This window comes from Sphaerodactylus townsendi, linkage group LG14, assembly GCF_021028975.2.
Source record: "Sphaerodactylus townsendi isolate TG3544 linkage group LG14, MPM_Stown_v2.3, whole genome shotgun sequence".
Taxonomy (NCBI): domain Eukaryota; kingdom Metazoa; phylum Chordata; class Lepidosauria; order Squamata; family Sphaerodactylidae; genus Sphaerodactylus; species Sphaerodactylus townsendi.
The window spans coordinates 36382702-36402701 of record NC_059438.1 but is presented as its reverse complement, the minus strand read 5'-3'; the positions used below and the strand labels follow the sequence as shown (position 1 = coordinate 36402701).

Below are 20000 nucleotides of genomic sequence, written 5' to 3'. Positions count from 1 at the left end.
GGGGGTGGGGGGGGGGGGGGGTGGGGGGGGGGGGGGGTGGGGGGGGGGGGGGGTGGGGGGGGGGGGGGGTGGGGGGGGGGGGGGGTGGGGGGGGGGGGGGGTGGGGGGGGGGGGGGGTGGGGGGGGGGGGGGGTGGGGGGGGGGGGGGGTGGGGGGGGGGGGGGGTGGGGGGGGGGGGGGGTGGGGGGGGGGGGGGGTGGGGGGGGGGGGGGGTGGGGGGGGGGGGGGGTGGGGGGGGGGGGGGGTGGGGGGGGGGGGGGGTGGGGGGGGGGGGGGGTGGGGGGGGGGGGGGGTGGGGGGGGGGGGGGGTGGGGGGGGGGGGGGGTGGGGGGGGGGGGGGGTGGGGGGGGGGGGGGGTGGGGGGGGGGGGGGGTGGGGGGGGGGGGGGGTGGGGGGGGGGGGGGGTGGGGGGGGGGGGGGGTGGGGGGGGGGGGGGGTGGGGGGGGGGGGGGGTGGGGGGGGGGGGGGGTGGGGGGGGGGGGGGGTGGGGGGGGGGGGGGGTGGGGGGGGGGGGGGGTGGGGGGGGGGGGGGGTGGGGGGGGGGGGGGGTGGGGGGGGGGGGGGGTGGGGGGGGGGGGGGGTGGGGGGGGGGGGGGGTGGGGGGGGGGGGGGGTGGGGGGGGGGGGGGGTGGGGGGGGGGGGGGGTGGGGGGGGGGGGGGGTGGGGGGGGGGGGGGGTGGGGGGGGGGGGGGGTGGGGGGGGGGGGGGGTGGGGGGGGGGGGGGGTGGGGGGGGGGGGGGGTGGGGGGGGGGGGGGGTGGGGGGGGGGGGGGGTGGGGGGGGGGGGGGGTGGGGGGGGGGGGGGGTGGGGGGGGGGGGGGGTGGGGGGGGGGGGGGGTGGGGGGGGGGGGGGGTGGGGGGGGGGGGGGGTGGGGGGGGGGGGGGGTGGGGGGGGGGGGGGGTGGGGGGGGGGGGGGGTGGGGGGGGGGGGGGGTGGGGGGGGGGGGGGGTGGGGGGGGGGGGGGGTGGGGGGGGGGGGGGGTGGGGGGGGGGGGGGGTGGGGGGGGGGGGGGGTGGGGGGGGGGGGGGGTGGGGGGGGGGGGGGGTGGGGGGGGGGGGGGGTGGGGGGGGGGGGGGGTGGGGGGGGGGGGGGGTGGGGGGGGGGGGGGGTGGGGGGGGGGGGGGGTGGGGGGGGGGGGGGGTGGGGGGGGGGGGGGGTGGGGGGGGGGGGGGGTGGGGGGGGGGGGGGGTGGGGGGGGGGGGGGGTGGGGGGGGGGGGGGGTGGGGGGGGGGGGGGGTGGGGGGGGGGGGGGGTGGGGGGGGGGGGGGGTGGGGGGGGGGGGGGGTGGGGGGGGGGGGGGGTGGGGGGGGGGGGGGGTGGGGGGGGGGGGGGGTGGGGGGGGGGGGGGGTGGGGGGGGGGGGGGGTGGGGGGGGGGGGGGGTGGGGGGGGGGGGGGGTGGGGGGGGGGGGGGGTGGGGGGGGGGGGGGGTGGGGGGGGGGGGGGGTGGGGGGGGGGGGGGGTGGGGGGGGGGGGGGGTGGGGGGGGGGGGGGGTGGGGGGGGGGGGGGGTGGGGGGGGGGGGGGGTGGGGGGGGGGGGGGGTGGGGGGGGGGGGGGGTGGGGGGGGGGGGGGGTGGGGGGGGGGGGGGGTGGGGGGGGGGGGGGGTGGGGGGGGGGGGGGGTGGGGGGGGGGGGGGGTGGGGGGGGGGGGGGGTGGGGGGGGGGGGGGGTGGGGGGGGGGGGGGGTGGGGGGGGGGGGGGGTGGGGGGGGGGGGGGGTGGGGGGGGGGGGGGGTGGGGGGGGGGGGGGGTGGGGGGGGGGGGGGGTGGGGGGGGGGGGGGGTGGGGGGGGGGGGGGGTGGGGGGGGGGGGGGGTGGGGGGGGGGGGGGGTGGGGGGGGGGGGGGGTGGGGGGGGGGGGGGGTGGGGGGGGGGGGGGGTGGGGGGGGGGGGGGGTGGGGGGGGGGGGGGGTGGGGGGGGGGGGGGGTGGGGGGGGGGGGGGGTGGGGGGGGGGGGGGGTGGGGGGGGGGGGGGGTGGGGGGGGGGGGGGGTGGGGGGGGGGGGGGGTGGGGGGGGGGGGGGGTGGGGGGGGGGGGGGGTGGGGGGGGGGGGGGGTGGGGGGGGGGGGGGGTGGGGGGGGGGGGGGGTGGGGGGGGGGGGGGGTGGGGGGGGGGGGGGGTGGGGGGGGGGGGGGGTGGGGGGGGGGGGGGGTGGGGGGGGGGGGGGGTGGGGGGGGGGGGGGGTGGGGGGGGGGGGGGGTGGGGGGGGGGGGGGGTGGGGGGGGGGGGGGGTGGGGGGGGGGGGGGGTGGGGGGGGGGGGGGGTGGGGGGGGGGGGGGGTGGGGGGGGGGGGGGGTGGGGGGGGGGGGGGGTGGGGGGGGGGGGGGGTGGGGGGGGGGGGGGGTGGGGGGGGGGGGGGGTGGGGGGGGGGGGGGGTGGGGGGGGGGGGGGGTGGGGGGGGGGGGGGGTGGGGGGGGGGGGGGGTGGGGGGGGGGGGGGGTGGGGGGGGGGGGGGGTGGGGGGGGGGGGGGGTGGGGGGGGGGGGGGGTGGGGGGGGGGGGGGGTGGGGGGGGGGGGGGGTGGGGGGGGGGGGGGGTGGGGGGGGGGGGGGGTGGGGGGGGGGGGGGGTGGGGGGGGGGGGGGGTGGGGGGGGGGGGGGGTGGGGGGGGGGGGGGGTGGGGGGGGGGGGGGGTGGGGGGGGGGGGGGGTGGGGGGGGGGGGGGGTGGGGGGGGGGGGGGGTGGGGGGGGGGGGGGGTGGGGGGGGGGGGGGGTGGGGGGGGGGGGGGGTGGGGGGGGGGGGGGGTGGGGGGGGGGGGGGGTGGGGGGGGGGGGGGGTGGGGGGGGGGGGGGGTGGGGGGGGGGGGGGGTGGGGGGGGGGGGGGGTGGGGGGGGGGGGGGGTGGGGGGGGGGGGGGGTGGGGGGGGGGGGGGGTGGGGGGGGGGGGGGGTGGGGGGGGGGGGGGGTGGGGGGGGGGGGGGGTGGGGGGGGGGGGGGGTGGGGGGGGGGGGGGGTGGGGGGGGGGGGGGGTGGGGGGGGGGGGGGGTGGGGGGGGGGGGGGGTGGGGGGGGGGGGGGGTGGGGGGGGGGGGGGGTGGGGGGGGGGGGGGGTGGGGGGGGGGGGGGGTGGGGGGGGGGGGGGGTGGGGGGGGGGGGGGGTGGGGGGGGGGGGGGGTGGGGGGGGGGGGGGGTGGGGGGGGGGGGGGGTGGGGGGGGGGGGGGGTGGGGGGGGGGGGGGGTGGGGGGGGGGGGGGGTGGGGGGGGGGGGGGGTGGGGGGGGGGGGGGGTGGGGGGGGGGGGGGGTGGGGGGGGGGGGGGGTGGGGGGGGGGGGGGGTGGGGGGGGGGGGGGGTGGGGGGGGGGGGGGGTGGGGGGGGGGGGGGGTGGGGGGGGGGGGGGGTGGGGGGGGGGGGGGGTGGGGGGGGGGGGGGGTGGGGGGGGGGGGGGGTGGGGGGGGGGGGGGGTGGGGGGGGGGGGGGGTGGGGGGGGGGGGGGGTGGGGGGGGGGGGGGGTGGGGGGGGGGGGGGGTGGGGGGGGGGGGGGGTGGGGGGGGGGGGGGGTGGGGGGGGGGGGGGGTGGGGGGGGGGGGGGGTGGGGGGGGGGGGGGGTGGGGGGGGGGGGGGGTGGGGGGGGGGGGGGGTGGGGGGGGGGGGGGGTGGGGGGGGGGGGGGGTGGGGGGGGGGGGGGGTGGGGGGGGGGGGGGGTGGGGGGGGGGGGGGGTGGGGGGGGGGGGGGGTGGGGGGGGGGGGGGGTGGGGGGGGGGGGGGGTGGGGGGGGGGGGGGGTGGGGGGGGGGGGGGGTGGGGGGGGGGGGGGGTGGGGGGGGGGGGGGGTGGGGGGGGGGGGGGGTGGGGGGGGGGGGGGGTGGGGGGGGGGGGGGGTGGGGGGGGGGGGGGGTGGGGGGGGGGGGGGGTGGGGGGGGGGGGGGGTGGGGGGGGGGGGGGGTGGGGGGGGGGGGGGGTGGGGGGGGGGGGGGGTGGGGGGGGGGGGGGGTGGGGGGGGGGGGGGGTGGGGGGGGGGGGGGGTGGGGGGGGGGGGGGGTGGGGGGGGGGGGGGGTGGGGGGGGGGGGGGGTGGGGGGGGGGGGGGGTGGGGGGGGGGGGGGGTGGGGGGGGGGGGGGGTGGGGGGGGGGGGGGGTGGGGGGGGGGGGGGGTGGGGGGGGGGGGGGGTGGGGGGGGGGGGGGGTGGGGGGGGGGGGGGGTGGGGGGGGGGGGGGGTGGGGGGGGGGGGGGGTGGGGGGGGGGGGGGGTGGGGGGGGGGGGGGGTGGGGGGGGGGGGGGGTGGGGGGGGGGGGGGGTGGGGGGGGGGGGGGGTGGGGGGGGGGGGGGGTGGGGGGGGGGGGGGGTGGGGGGGGGGGGGGGTGGGGGGGGGGGGGGGTGGGGGGGGGGGGGGGTGGGGGGGGGGGGGGGTGGGGGGGGGGGGGGGTGGGGGGGGGGGGGGGTGGGGGGGGGGGGGGGTGGGGGGGGGGGGGGGTGGGGGGGGGGGGGGGTGGGGGGGGGGGGGGGTGGGGGGGGGGGGGGGTGGGGGGGGGGGGGGGTGGGGGGGGGGGGGGGTGGGGGGGGGGGGGGGTGGGGGGGGGGGGGGGTGGGGGGGGGGGGGGGTGGGGGGGGGGGGGGGTGGGGGGGGGGGGGGGTGGGGGGGGGGGGGGGTGGGGGGGGGGGGGGGTGGGGGGGGGGGGGGGTGGGGGGGGGGGGGGGTGGGGGGGGGGGGGGGTGGGGGGGGGGGGGGGTGGGGGGGGGGGGGGGTGGGGGGGGGGGGGGGTGGGGGGGGGGGGGGGTGGGGGGGGGGGGGGGTGGGGGGGGGGGGGGGTGGGGGGGGGGGGGGGTGGGGGGGGGGGGGGGTGGGGGGGGGGGGGGGTGGGGGGGGGGGGGGGTGGGGGGGGGGGGGGGTGGGGGGGGGGGGGGGTGGGGGGGGGGGGGGGTGGGGGGGGGGGGGGGTGGGGGGGGGGGGGGGTGGGGGGGGGGGGGGGTGGGGGGGGGGGGGGGTGGGGGGGGGGGGGGGTGGGGGGGGGGGGGGGTGGGGGGGGGGGGGGGTGGGGGGGGGGGGGGGTGGGGGGGGGGGGGGGTGGGGGGGGGGGGGGGTGGGGGGGGGGGGGGGTGGGGGGGGGGGGGGGTGGGGGGGGGGGGGGGTGGGGGGGGGGGGGGGTGGGGGGGGGGGGGGGTGGGGGGGGGGGGGGGTGGGGGGGGGGGGGGGTGGGGGGGGGGGGGGGTGGGGGGGGGGGGGGGTGGGGGGGGGGGGGGGTGGGGGGGGGGGGGGGTGGGGGGGGGGGGGGGTGGGGGGGGGGGGGGGTGGGGGGGGGGGGGGGTGGGGGGGGGGGGGGGTGGGGGGGGGGGGGGGTGGGGGGGGGGGGGGGTGGGGGGGGGGGGGGGTGGGGGGGGGGGGGGGTGGGGGGGGGGGGGGGTGGGGGGGGGGGGGGGTGGGGGGGGGGGGGGGTGGGGGGGGGGGGGGGTGGGGGGGGGGGGGGGTGGGGGGGGGGGGGGGTGGGGGGGGGGGGGGGTGGGGGGGGGGGGGGGTGGGGGGGGGGGGGGGTGGGGGGGGGGGGGGGTGGGGGGGGGGGGGGGTGGGGGGGGGGGGGGGTGGGGGGGGGGGGGGGTGGGGGGGGGGGGGGGTGGGGGGGGGGGGGGGTGGGGGGGGGGGGGGGTGGGGGGGGGGGGGGGTGGGGGGGGGGGGGGGTGGGGGGGGGGGGGGGTGGGGGGGGGGGGGGGTGGGGGGGGGGGGGGGTGGGGGGGGGGGGGGGTGGGGGGGGGGGGGGGTGGGGGGGGGGGGGGGTGGGGGGGGGGGGGGGTGGGGGGGGGGGGGGGTGGGGGGGGGGGGGGGTGGGGGGGGGGGGGGGTGGGGGGGGGGGGGGGTGGGGGGGGGGGGGGGTGGGGGGGGGGGGGGGTGGGGGGGGGGGGGGGTGGGGGGGGGGGGGGGTGGGGGGGGGGGGGGGTGGGGGGGGGGGGGGGTGGGGGGGGGGGGGGGTGGGGGGGGGGGGGGGTGGGGGGGGGGGGGGGTGGGGGGGGGGGGGGGTGGGGGGGGGGGGGGGTGGGGGGGGGGGGGGGTGGGGGGGGGGGGGGGTGGGGGGGGGGGGGGGTGGGGGGGGGGGGGGGTGGGGGGGGGGGGGGGTGGGGGGGGGGGGGGGTGGGGGGGGGGGGGGGTGGGGGGGGGGGGGGGTGGGGGGGGGGGGGGGTGGGGGGGGGGGGGGGTGGGGGGGGGGGGGGGTGGGGGGGGGGGGGGGTGGGGGGGGGGGGGGGTGGGGGGGGGGGGGGGTGGGGGGGGGGGGGGGTGGGGGGGGGGGGGGGTGGGGGGGGGGGGGGGTGGGGGGGGGGGGGGGTGGGGGGGGGGGGGGGTGGGGGGGGGGGGGGGTGGGGGGGGGGGGGGGTGGGGGGGGGGGGGGGTGGGGGGGGGGGGGGGTGGGGGGGGGGGGGGGTGGGGGGGGGGGGGGGTGGGGGGGGGGGGGGGTGGGGGGGGGGGGGGGTGGGGGGGGGGGGGGGTGGGGGGGGGGGGGGGTGGGGGGGGGGGGGGGTGGGGGGGGGGGGGGGTGGGGGGGGGGGGGGGTGGGGGGGGGGGGGGGTGGGGGGGGGGGGGGGTGGGGGGGGGGGGGGGTGGGGGGGGGGGGGGGTGGGGGGGGGGGGGGGTGGGGGGGGGGGGGGGTGGGGGGGGGGGGGGGTGGGGGGGGGGGGGGGTGGGGGGGGGGGGGGGTGGGGGGGGGGGGGGGTGGGGGGGGGGGGGGGTGGGGGGGGGGGGGGGTGGGGGGGGGGGGGGGTGGGGGGGGGGGGGGGTGGGGGGGGGGGGGGGTGGGGGGGGGGGGGGGTGGGGGGGGGGGGGGGTGGGGGGGGGGGGGGGTGGGGGGGGGGGGGGGTGGGGGGGGGGGGGGGTGGGGGGGGGGGGGGGTGGGGGGGGGGGGGGGTGGGGGGGGGGGGGGGTGGGGGGGGGGGGGGGTGGGGGGGGGGGGGGGTGGGGGGGGGGGGGGGTGGGGGGGGGGGGGGGTGGGGGGGGGGGGGGGTGGGGGGGGGGGGGGGTGGGGGGGGGGGGGGGTGGGGGGGGGGGGGGGTGGGGGGGGGGGGGGGTGGGGGGGGGGGGGGGTGGGGGGGGGGGGGGGTGGGGGGGGGGGGGGGTGGGGGGGGGGGGGGGTGGGGGGGGGGGGGGGTGGGGGGGGGGGGGGGTGGGGGGGGGGGGGGGTGGGGGCGGGGGGGGGGCGGGGGCTCGGGGGGGGGGGGGGGGGGGGGGGGGGGGGGGGGGGGGGGAGGGGGGGGGGGGGGGTTGGGGGGGGGGGGGAGGGGGGGGGGGGGGGGTGGGGGGGGGGGGGGGAGGGGGGGGGGGGGGGGGGGGGGGGGGGGGGTTGGGGGGGGGGGGGGGTGGGGGGGGAGGGGGTCAAGTGACCCATATGCCTCCGAATCAGGGGCGTAACATCCATTGGGCAGTTTGGGCCATTGCCCAGGGCATCGGAATCTTGAGTCGCGTGGGGGCATGTGAACAATCCGGTTTTATTTTTTGTTGTTTTTTTACATTTTGGCCTGCAGTTATGGATTCTCAAAGGGGGTGCCCCATCTCCCATTCTTTCCAATGGGAGCTAAGGAGATGGGGGCTATCCTTTTGAGGGTCCATAACTTTGGCCCCCCTGAACCAAACTGCACCAAAATTGAGGGGTTGCGTCAGGACAGTCTCCTGATGATACGCTGAATTTTTGGTGCCTATACATTTAAAAATGCACCCTCTGCATGCACCAATGACCTGGTGCAAAAAAAAAATTGGTCCTGGTGGGGTGGCCACTCAGGTTTTGCCGAGGGCTCCAGTTTGCCTCGTTATGCCCCGGCCACTGACAGCCCCTCCCCGTCCATCAAAGCCAGCGAGGGAGGGAGGGAGGGCGGCCCGAGTCCCCCCACCGAGGACGACGACCCTCCAGCAGCAGCAGCAGCCGCCACCAACCCTGCAGAAGGGCCCCCTCCTTCTCCCCACCGGCCACTTGGCTCAGGGGGACCCCTGGACGCTTCCCTGCTCTCATGGCACTGCTACCAACCAAGGGTGTGGAGGAGGAGGGAGGAGGAGGAGGAAGGGCGCAGGTCTAATCAAGTGCTCTCTCTCGGGACTCCCTGTCACCCTGGAGGCGTGGGCGGGAGGGGAGGGGCCCCCATCATTGGCTTCAAAGCCCCCCCCCCCCCCCAACTTGGCCTGGCTCCCCCGGGACCCCCCTCCCCTCCGTCCTGATCGGGTGCCCCAGCTGAGTGGAATCTGCCCCACAGTGCTCGGGAGAGCCCCCACCACCACATCACGCTGACCGCCCCCTTCGCAGGAGGCCGCACGTGGATGTTACGGGGGATTCCGCTATCTTCCCGCGCCTCTTTGAGCTTGGCAGCCCGTTTGGACGATGGAGCCGAGAGCACCCAGGGTGTCGTCTTCGCACGAGGCCCCACGTCGAGGTTGTGGCGTGTCCGAGCCTCTTTGGGCAGGGGAGCCGCTGGGGATGCTGCTGCTGCTGCCCTCCAGTGGCCAAAGGTGTGAATTACAAGCCCAACCACCCCCCACAACGCGGCATTTCTCAGGTTAGAGTTGCTATAATATGGCGTGTTGGGGCCTCTTTGGGAAGGGGAGCCGCTGCTGAGGGCTCCTCGGAGGAGGGTTAGCAGGCTCTGCGTTGCAACCCTCTCGGAGGTTAGCAGGCTCTGCGTTACAACGCTCTAGGGACGCATTAGCACGCTCTTGGGGAGCCCTCCGCAGTGGCTCCCCTTCCCAAAGAGGTTATAGTGTTCTGCTACAGCCTGCAGGGTGCCGACCCCTATGCTAGAGGAACTGGGGATGGGGTAGTGTAGAAATAGATAGTTATCTATAGTGTAACTTGTTGGAGCAATAGATGAACAATAAGTTGGAACACTAGATTACCTGGAAAGGCCAAGATGCCTTCCCTGGGGAAGGACCCTTCATGGTGAATATCCACTGAGTCGGTACTTCCTGGAGCTGGGTGGGTCATAGGCTGGAGTTCCAGAATGAGTAACAGCACCTTTTGGCAGAAGGCTGTGTCAGAACAGTAAGCATTCCACTGGTTCTGGTGGGTCTTCTGGGCCGTGGTCTGGTGGATCTTGTTCCTAACATTTCTCCTGCATCTGTGGCCACAGCCACAGGTGCAACATTAGGAACAAGATCCTAACACAGATGCAGGTGAAACGTTAGGAACAAGATCCACCAGACCACGGCCACACAGCCCAGAAGACCCACCAGAACCAGTTGAATCCGGCCGTGAAGGCCTTCGACAATACAGTAAGGATTCAGCTTAGGTTTAATGAATGTGGAAATAGTGGACCATGTAGCAGCCCTGCAAATCTCCTCCGCAAGACACCGCTCCTCCCTTGTTTGGAGAACTGAGAGAAATAAAGAAGGCCTGAAATTTCTGGATGTCTTCTGTTTGATGAATGTACACCTTGATCGCCCTCTTAACATCTAGCTTGTGCCAGAGTTTCTCCTTCAGGTGGACCGGACAAGAACAGAATAATGGCCTAGAAACTTCTTGAGAGAGATGGAACGGGCTGGCCGCTTTCGGTCTGAACTCAGGGTTCATGCGTAGTACAGCTGTGTCCCTGCGGAGGATGCAACGCTCAGGTTGGATGGACGGTGCCCCCAACTCTAACACTTTGTGAGCTAAGGTTTTGGCAACTAGAAACAAGGACTTCCTTTGTAACCATCTCACGGGGACCTGTCTAATCAGTTCAAAGGGAGCCTTGGTTAAGGCTGGCAGCACAGTGTGAAGGTTCCACAAAGGGAATCCGTGAACCACTGGAGGAGTTAACTGTGTGAGCTACTCCTTTTAGGAAAGGATTTAAGGGATCAGAGAAATAGTTTAAAGAGGTAGAGCCTAGCTCTGACCCTGCTCTCCCTGTGTGAGGCAGGAAAAGAGTTGAAGGGGGATAACTCCCAACAGGAACAGGTAGATAAAGGAAAATTATCCTGCCTCCCTACTGGAATTACCATCTTCAAGGGATCCTCCTGTTTCAGCTCTGTCACAAGCCAAAGATCCAGATCACTCCCCCAACGAAGGATCTGTACTCTTTCACCAGAGCTCCTAAAAATCCCTCTCCTGGACAGCGTTATGCAGGGCAAGGTTTTCCACTACAGAACACTTCCTGATCATTTTCTATATCCTACTCACACACTTCAGTGATCCAGAAGAGAAAGAAAAATGCGCAACCCAGGTAAAAAGAGGTTTTCCAAAATCATTTATTGATACATCTCCATGCAATTTAGAACCTGAGTTTCTGGAAAAACCACTTGTTCTTGCCTGTCTTGTATCTGTAAGAAAGAGAACAGAATCTGTTACAGTACCACATCACCACACACATATGTGAACACCAGCCTAATATCCAATGCATGCCCCAGTACAAGAAGAGTAACCATCTAATACAGTGACCTCAGTGTGGAATGTGTTTTGTCAGTGCTGGCATCTTATTCCCTGGGGGCTGGAACAAACAGGGAACTTCAGGATAACCCCGACCAGAAGACTGACAAGTTGAGCTCTGAGCACATCTAGGGCATATTATCACGGCTGGCTGGCTGCAGTTCAACCACAGCACACTTTCTTATGTCTTTGGCCTTGACAATCTCTCTCTATGATGGAGCAGGGAGAGAACTCCTCCCCTTTCTTAAAAAGCCTGAAACAAAACCGGCAAGGTGTAGGGGTTAAGAGCAGTGGACTGACACCTGGAGAATTAGGGTTGTCTTCCCCACGGCTCCTCACGAGTGGTGGATTCTAATCTGGTGAACCAAGTTTAATTCTCCACTCCTTCAAACGAGTGGCGGATTCTAACCTGGTGGATTTGGTTTGTTTTCCCTGCTCCTCCATGAGAAGCCTGCCAGATGACCTAGTCACAGTCCTCTCAGAACTCTCTCAGCCCCACCCAACTCACAAAGTGCCTGCTGCAGGGAAGGTGACTGTAAGCTGCTCTGAGACTTCTTAAAGACAGAGAAAAGAAGAAGAAGAGTTGGATTTATATCCCCTCTTTCTCTCCTGCAGGAGACTCAAAGGGGCTTACAATCTCCTTGCCCTTACCCCCCCAACAAACACCCTGTGAGGTGGGTGCGGCTGAGAAAGCTCTGAAGAACTGTGACTAGCCCAAGGTTACCCAGCAGGCGTGTGTTGGAGTGCACAGGCTAATCTGAATTCCCCAGATAAGCCCCCACAGCTCAAGCGGAAGAGCTGGGAATCAAACTCGGTTCCTCCAGATTAGAGTATACCTGCTCTTAACCACTGCTGCTAAGTATAAAAACTTAACTGTTCTTTCCCAACCAGAGAGCCAGTTCCCCTCACCCCACCCCTCCGAAACAGGAGGTGTTTGTGTCCAATTGAAGCGGGGCACCTGCCATGGAGAATCCCAATCGAGCGACTGCCTCCTTTCCTGCTGGCAGCAAGTTTGCCCTCTCTTCAAAAGCGCATGCAGGCGCCAGCGTGGCTGCAAGCCCTTAACCAGGTTCAATAGATCAAGTTCTAAAGCTCTCAATAGAAAAGTTAATGGGGGGGTGGGGTGGGCGGGGGGGGGGGGGGCAATCACTATCTCACAAAGAGAAATAAAAAAAACCCCGGAGTGGACACAACTCAGAACAGGAAGTAGTAGAAGTAGACATATCTCCCTTGAGACTTACCTTTCTTCAAATTTCACTTTGGCCTCTCGCCGTGCTTTGCGTTTTAGGGCAGGGTCCCGAAATACATCCTTGTTGACAACAGTTTTGTCCAGGGGGATATCAACGGAATACCTGTTCCGTGACATAAAGAAGGAAGATCAGGTTGCGCTCCTGGATTTTTACTTTACTTATTTTAGACTTATACCTCACCCCTTCCCTTGGTCAGGGCAGCTGAGTAAATTAAAAGAGATAATACACAGTAACAAAATGTTAACGCACGGTCCGTAAAACAGCATGTTAGCACAGGCAGCAGAATAAAACTTTTGGTATCATTTGGCACCTGACAACCAGAATCCCAGAGTGCCACCAGAAACAGGCAACACTGCTAACAGGTGGTTAAAAACTGACCTCAACCATCCTCGTCAAAATGCCTGGAACAACTCCATTGAACAGGCCCTACAACATCTAGAAAGACCTTGACCTAGTCACAGTTCTTTGGAACTCTCTCACCCCCACCTACCTCACAACGTGTCTGTTGTGGGAAGAGGAAGGGAAAGAAGCTTGCAACCACCTTGAGTCTCCTTACAGGAGAGAAAGGCAGGGTATAAATCCAACTGTTCTTTTTCATCTGCAACTGAAAAGACATCCCTGCTCTCTGTCACTCAGCAACAAGATAACGCAGCTGCACTCTGTAGTAAAAGCTATGCCAAAGTTGCTGGGAATCTCACAAGACAGTACGGGCAGGCGGGGGGAAGAGCACTATTATATCTTTGATAATTTTCCCGCATTTCTCAGAACTGGCTTTAGCCAGTTAGGTGCCTGCTTTGCTGATTCTTAATAAAGACTTCTAGTACCAATACCAGAGTCTGATTAATTATCAAAGTTAGCCAACCTAACACTAACTTGAGCTCTCCTGTAAGGCTCCTGTGAGCTAAGGCTGCTGAATCTGGAAGGTGGGGCTTAACAGGGGTTAACAGAGTTCATCTCTTGTTCCTCTTTGTCCTGGGCTCCTGAGAGGTGGGGCTTTAGTTCAGTCTCTGGAACCAGAGAGGTGGTCAGTGCTACAGGGGTCAGTGCTATCAGTCACAGACCAGGAAAGGGATTTAGGCGTCTTAGTTGATAGTTCCATGGGAATGTCAACTCAATGCATGGCAGCTGTGAAAAAGGCAAACTCTATGCTGGGGATCATTAGAAAAGGAACTGATAATAAAACTGCAAAGATTGTCATGCCTTTATATAAAGCAGTGGTGCGACCGCACTTGGAGAACTGTGTCCAGTTCTGGTCGCCACATCTCAAAAAGGATATCGAGGAGATAGAAAAAGTGCAGAGAAGGGCAACAAGGATGATTGAGGGACTGGAGCACCTTCCTTATGAGAACAGGCTGCAGCGTTTGGGACTCTTTAGTTTGGAGAGGAGGCAGCTGAGGGGGGATATGATTGAAGTCTACAAAATTATGCATGGGGTAGAAAATGTTGACAGAGAGAAATTTTTCTCTCTTTCTCACAATACTAGAACCAGGGGGCATACATTGAAAATGCTGGGGGAAGAATTAGAACTAATAAAAGGAAACACTTCTTCACACAACGTGTGATTGGTGTTTGGAATATGCTGCCACAGGAGGTGGTGATGGCCACTCACCTGGATAGCTTTAAAAGGGGCTTGGACAGATTTATGGAGGAGAAGTCGATCTATGGCTACCAATCTTGATCCTCCTTGATCTGAGATTGCAAATGCCTTAACAGACCAGGTGATCAGGAGCAACAGCCGCAGAAGGCCATTGCGTTCACCTCCTGCACGTGGGCTCCCAAAGGCACCTGGTGGGCCACTGCAAGTAGCAGAGAGCTGGACTAGATGGACTTTGGTCTGATCCAGCTGGCTTGTTCTAATGTTCTTATGTTCTCTCCCCTGACCCCACAAGGCAGCAGCTATGACGCAAACAAGGACCCAGTGAAGATGCTTTTCTCCATCCGAGAAACAGGAACCACCTGCTTTCCTTCCTCCCCCTCACAGGTTCTCACTCACCTTGTGGGCATCAAGTGGTTGTAATTATACACTTTCACAAAGGACTTGATCTTGGACCGTTTGGCGATCTTCTTCTTGCCCATGCTGGCTGTCACTTTGCGTGGATAGCGGTCGATTCCTGCCACAAGAGCATGGCTGTAGGGCCGGTCCGATGTACCATCGTCAATGTTCTGCAAGGAGAGGGTTGGGTTTATTTATGTCACTCGTAATCCTCCTTTCTCACTGAGGCTGAAATTGAATTATTCAACATAAGACAAATACAACCTAAGACAATAAACAGTGCAACAGGTTTTGGTTTGCAGAAATCTGAGAACTGAAAGAAAACAAGCATTTCAACATGACACATTAAGGAATGCCAAATTTACACAGCAGGATCACACCTAATAGCAACAAACAAACATAGAGCTACAGTCCACAGCCCTTAGATTTCAGAAAGCAAGGGTGGGAGCCTTCCTAACCTCCCCAGGTAGGCCATTCCATAAGGCAGGGATCACAACAGAGAGAGTACTTTTGCAAGCAATTGTTGATCTCGCTCATTTGCAGAGTGGCACCTGGAAAAGGCCCTGCTCAGGTGAGCGAAGCTGTCCTGGTGGATCATAAAGGGAGAGAGTCACTCCCACAGATATCAGGAGCCAAGGCAGGGGGGCGGGGGTGGAGACGGGGGACGAACAGATAAAAATCAATTGATTTCTTTAAAATAAAATTTGGATTTTTAAAAATAAAATGCTTTTTGAAGATAAATCTATCTAAAGATAGTTTAAATAGTTCCATATTGAAGATACAGTACAGTCCAAAGAAATAAAGGTTCATTTTAATTACATAGCATGAGGCTGTCTATTCACGCAATGTTTAATTTTTTTGGTAAATGAATTCCATTAATCCATTAACAATGTCACCCTCTTCCAGAGATTAATGTAAGATAATTTTGAGCAATTTTTCCATCCAGAAGATGCCACAGATTGTGGTTTTCCAGTTCTCTAAACCCCGAATTCATGTCTGCAGAGATAACCTGCTTCTTCTTTACAGTAAAAATATTATAAAACCTATAATGACAGGAAGCTGTACAGGAGACCCAGGTGGGGAATATTTTATCAAAGTTCCTTTAAGGCAGGCAGGTATATAAAATGCAAACATTACAGAAAACAAAATGGAACGCCTGGTGGTCCAAAATAAAATTGGAGATAGTTCACCTTGCAGTAGTTTCATATCTGTCTACATATTTCTAATAGTATAACCAAATCAGTATTTCTGGATATAACTAATCTAAAAAAAATGCTTTTCTAAATAGTAAACCTTTACCTGGTTGAAAATATCAAACCGTTTACATTGTTCTGCTGCACCTGCGGTATTCAAACCCAACCAGGAAGAGATGCACCAACTGCCACATAGAAAACGTCTTCCACTCGGTAGGGAAGCGGTGAGATGCGAGTCTTCGTGGCCAACGGCAAGTCCCGGGCAAAGGCGTCAGGATGCCAAACCTCCCGCCCCCGCCGGGACACCCTCCCCCCAGCGCCCCTCACCCCCGCTCACCTTGACGATGACGGCTTTCCGGCCCGAATAGCGCCCGGCCAGGACCAGGACCACCTTCCCAGGTTTCATGAACTTGCCCATCTCTAGAGAGAAGGGAGAGAACGGGGTGGGTGGGGGTTGCTTCGCTCACCTGGCCTCCAAGCCCCCCCCCCCGACACGCAGGCAGCCTGGTCAGTCCCAACGAGGGTCTAGTTGAGTGGGGCCTCCCCAAAGGCCCCTCCGCACCCCCGGGATGGAGCAGAGCGGAGGAGCGCGGCCCCCTCGGGCCCCCCCAGACGCCGGCCTCCCGCTCTCCCCCGCAGATGGCCCCAGCGCAGCCCCGCTGCCCTCCCACCGGCCCGGCCAAACCCTCAGCTGGCGCGGATGGCGACGGATGGCGCCACAGCCCTCACCTGAACCGTACCGGTTTCCCAAGCGCGATGGCGCCCACCCCGGAAGAGAAAGAAGGAACTCCTTCCGCCGAGGTTTCAGGCGGGCCGGCAAACGCCTAAGCGCATGCGTACTGAGGGAAGTGGTTCCGCGGCCCACGATGAGGGATATACGCATGCGCCGATGCGTCGCGGAGGAACGAGGAAGACTACTGGTCGGTTCTTCCGGCCGAAAACTAAGCGGAATACGTATTGGCTTGGAAAGACCACGTCCCCCCACACCACGCCCCCTGGACGCTTTCCCCTTGGGGGTCTGCAACCTGTGGCTCCCCAGATGCTCATGGACTACAAATTCCCATCAGCCCTTGCATCATGGCCAATTGGCCATGCTGGCAGGGGCTGATGGGAATTGTAGTCCATGAGTCTCTGGAGAGCCACAGGTTGCAGACCCTGCGTTTCTCACTCATAGGACCCTTGTTAAGACGAAGCACGCGCGCCTCGACGTTGCTTATTTTGCGCTGCTTAAAATCTGCAGAGCAGATGCGAACGTTAGCAGCGAGCATTAGCAGCAACCACTAAGCTGCTTCCAGCACCTTTCCGTTTTTATTTCCCCCAAGGAAATAAACCACTAGGCTGCTCATTCAGGTCCCATTGCAGCCATGAAGCTCCCAGCAAGAAGCTGGGGGCCTCCAGATATCCGGACAATATGAAGAATCCAGTAAAGCAGGTCAAGACTCGTCTGTTCATATCATGCATGGAAGTGCTCTTGCAAGAAGGCAGGAGACATGTTGCCTGCAGAGCACCAGAGACCCCCTTCAAGATCCAAAGGAAACAATTGCCTAGGCATGACACAGGACCTTGACCCACCATCTGTGGGCACGGGTGTCACCTGCTTTCTTACTCCAAAAAGGCTTTCCCCGTGTGAGAGCAAGGCAGGGGGGGAAATCCACTGATCTTAAAGAAAACAAATAAATGAACTTTCTTCCTGCAATCTTTTGTTCTGGGTGTGAATCTTCTTCATACTTCTTCAAGCTTTAAGAGAAAACTGGTATAAGATATTCTACCATTAGTATATCACTCCAAAAGACATAGGCCCCTTCCACACATGAGGGATAATATACTTTCAATTAATTTTCAATCCACTTTGCAGCTGGATTTTACTGTGCAGAATAGCTGTGAAAGTGGATTGAAAGTGCATTATTCTGCATGTGCGGAAGGGGCCATAGAGATGAATAAGGATTATGATGGAAAATGCTGGAAATGTAAGGAAACCAAGGGTTCCTTTTATCACATGTAGTAGTCATGTAAAAAAATGAAAAAAATCTGGAAAGAGATACACGCAGAAATACACAAAATACACAAAACTTATCCAACACAGAAGTACCAGAAATAATTTATTACCAGCAAGATACACAACTGTCGATGGACATATTTTTTCCTTTTGAACTGGTCTGGCATTAGAACTATCAAAATGCTACCAAAAGTGAAGATCTTTTAGGAAGCAAGACAGTTTCCTGAATGTAACATAACAGCAGGAGAGCTTATCCATTAAACAGAGGGCTCTGAGAAGGGCAAGTCACAGAAACTTCACAAGACAGCAGAGATACACACTCCATTCGGCACGCAAGAGCATGGCTTGGCACAGAAGCATCTTTGCACACTGTCCAAGCTGGGCTGCCAAATTAAGATCTGGAGATGGCACATTTTGATCTCACTGTCCACCGAGCCTCAGAAAAGCCTAAACAGTGTAGAGTTCTAGAGGTAGCATACCTAGGACTACAAATCTGGATAGCAGAAGACTCTTTGCATGGCTCTGGCAGGGCACTATCCTAAATTCAAAGAGGAGAACGATTCTTGGTCCCGGAACCTTCAATGTATCCTTCAGTCTATCACATCCTTACTGAGGAAACACGCAACGGTTGGGGAGTTTGTTTTTATTGTTTTATACAACTGCCCTGTCTGGTCCACAGAGGATAAAAAAATAGCTCAAAAGGCAGCCCCACCCAGCTTAACTACTTCCTCAGCAGATGACATAAGGATGAACACAGACAATATCTTGGTCATGTACTTCGTATCCCCTAATACCGTGGTGGCGAACCTTTGGCACTCCAGATGTTGTGGACTACAATTCCCATCAGCTCCTGCCAATTGGCCATGCTGGCAGGGGCTGACGGGAATTGTAGTCCACAACATCTGGAGTGCCAACGGTTTGCCACCACTGCCCTAACAGCACATCAAAGGCACCCGGCCAGTTTGGGAGGTTGAGGTTTTGACAAATGCTATTCAAACTGCTTCTTTTCTGGAATGGGGGATAAATCTGGACCCCTCCACCCCTCCACTGCCACAGGTCTACATGCTGGTCTCTCGCTAGATTCTGCAGCTCACCTGCAGCTAAGGCCCCCTCCTTTCTCTTTACCTATTTTTCTCACGTGATCTGACACCTTCCCGCTCTACCACACTGTGATGCTGAGCCTGATTCAGCCACGAAGCCCCCTCATCCCATCCTGCTGACTAATTCTTTGTCACCCGTGAGCATGAGGCTCGAGCAGACGCCTTAAAAGCCACAATTTTGTCGGGCAAAGCTCCTTTCCTCTCTGCTCCGTGACAGGCTACCAGTTCAAGGCTGCTGGCACAGGACTCCCTCTAGGGAGTGACGCTTGGACACAGGCCTGCTACCAGTGCTGCAGAAGGAAGATGCCTTCCCTCCCTCGTGAAGACATATTGTTGAAGCTGGTTCCATGGGATCAAGGGCAAAACGGCTTCCTCAGGGCTTCTTATAAAACACGCATCAGCAGGAAATTGCTGCTAAGCCTCACTAAAACCACCAAGGGCAACCAGTGGCCCAGGATTCTGCCCACAGGCCTCCTCTCCCACGTGGCACTGGGGCAGTTCCCTCAACACCCTATTATAGGACACACCATGGGGGCCACTTAGTGAATGCAATGGAGGCTGCCCCTGCTGACACGTGTGAGTACACAGAGGTTGCCTTCCTGGATGGAGCCAGGAGTGCTGCTCGTGCAGGGGACGAGGTGGGCCTTCAACCGCTCAAAAGGCATCCTTGATGTTCTTCAGCTGCCGCACGGCCAAGTCCACAGGGAGGCTGAAGCGGAGGCTGCTGAGGCGGCTGAGGAGGTTGAGGGCTCCTTCGAACCCTGTCTGGGCCATGTAGCTCCAGGGCTGGTAGTGGGCCTGGATCAGAGCCCCGGACTTGCAGATCAGATTGAGCCAGGAAACCAGCCGCTGCTCGTTGAGCGCCAGGCACACGAGGGCCTTCAGCTCCGAGTCCGCGCTGCGCTTGAACGGGTCGTGCTCCGACAGGACCGTGTGGATGGCGGACAGGAGGCTCTGCTTGGGGGTGGCGGGGACCCCGCCCATCACCGGGAGGGCAAAGGACTGAGAGAGTTTACGAGCTGGGGACTCCACAAAGGCCCGGCCGTTCTTGGACTGGTAATACTTCACAAAGAGCTCCCAGGGGTGCATGGCCTGAGGCGAAGAGTTCAGCACCGGCAGAAGACAAGCGATCGGGGCCAGGACCAGGCTCATCCCGGGGGACGGGGCATAGAGGCCGTGGGCCAGCAGGTCCCGCACGGCCAGCGTCAGCTCTTTGCGCACAGCAAGAGTCAGCGCGTCCCACTTGCCCACGTTCTGCGACCCCAAGAAGCTGACCACGTGCTCCCGCTCTCCCAGCTGGGACTTCTGGGCCAGCTGCCTCACGTGGGCCACAGCCGCCTCCAGCTTCTTCACCAGGGGCGAATAATCCACGTCTGCTTGATGCTTCTGCCACAGGTGGTGAGAGATCTGCCCAGCCCCGCAGCCGAACTGGCTCACGGCAAAGATCTGCAGCACAGCAAGCATGCGCCGCATCAGACGCAGCCCAGTCTCTCGCATCCTCTGAGCATCTTCTGGGTTCACTGCATAATGAGGGAGAGAAGAGCAGCCCTCAGAAGAGCAGAGGCGGCGAAACAAGGCCCTCCCCACCCACTCTGTAAGGGTGGAAACAGGTCAGCCTCCACTGGCACTTGGAGGATGCCACTCTTACATGGCTCCAACATTTTCAACTTGGGACCTCCCAAGTATGCTCCATTTCAATCAGTGCTGACTGTACGTATAGTGGAGATCCCTATGCACAGCTGCAAGTGAAAAACTGCAGATCTCTCTAAAGCAGGGGTGTCAAAGTTGCAGCCCTCCAGATGTTCATGAACTACAAATCCCATCAGTCCCTCCCAGCATGACCATTGGCTATACTGGCAAGGGCCGATGGGAATTGTAGTTCATGAACATCTGGAGGGCCGCAAGTTTGACACCTGTGCTCTAAAGGGTATCAAAAGGAATTAACTGTAATGTTCCTCCCCAATCATCGACTGGGGAGGAACAAGGAGAACTCCAAGACCCTGGCACTTCCAGGCCACGGGGACCCTTTAAACAGGACAGGTGGGGAAGGGAAGTTTCTGATGTTGCTTCTTGTCTCTCCTGCAGGAGGAGAGGTGCTGGCTGCAGTCCTGCAGCTTCTTCTAGGGCAGGGGTCTGCAACCTGCGGCTCTCCAGATGTTCGTGGACTACA

At 66.5% G+C, this 20000-nt stretch overlaps 3 protein-coding genes across 10 annotated transcripts in view; 2 read left to right on the top strand and 1 right to left on the bottom strand.

Moving 5' to 3' along the window:
- The window catches only part of LOC125443515 (protocadherin beta-16-like), a 431392-nt gene that overhangs the window by 355398 nt on the left and 55994 nt on the right, over positions 1-20000 (top strand). The gene's annotated exons all lie outside the window — the stretch shown is intronic.
- On the bottom strand, positions 10103-15606 carry RPL27 (ribosomal protein L27). 2 transcript variants are annotated; one of them, XM_048515711.1, is made up of 5 exons: positions 15464-15606; positions 15072-15154; positions 13542-13711; positions 11540-11650; positions 10103-10192 (listed from the first exon to the last, which is right to left on the bottom strand). In XM_048515711.1, the coding sequence occupies exons 2-5, from the start codon at positions 15150-15152 to the stop codon at positions 10144-10146; spliced, it is 411 nt and encodes a 136-aa protein (XP_048371668.1). In that variant the 5' UTR covers positions 15153-15154; positions 15464-15606; the 3' UTR covers positions 10103-10143. The 2 variants fall into 2 exon arrangements, with proteins under 2 accessions (XP_048371668.1, XP_048371670.1); XM_048515713.1 differs by having other exon boundaries at positions 15475-15547.
- Positions 19466-20000, top strand: part of LOC125443728 (glucose-6-phosphatase catalytic subunit 1-like) — a 5894-nt gene continuing 5359 nt past the window's right edge. Inside the window, exon 1 of the mRNA XM_048516018.1 lies at positions 19466-19512. Coding sequence (XP_048371975.1) covers positions 19466-19512 — 47 coding nt within the window. The remainder of the gene's footprint in view (positions 19513-20000) is intronic.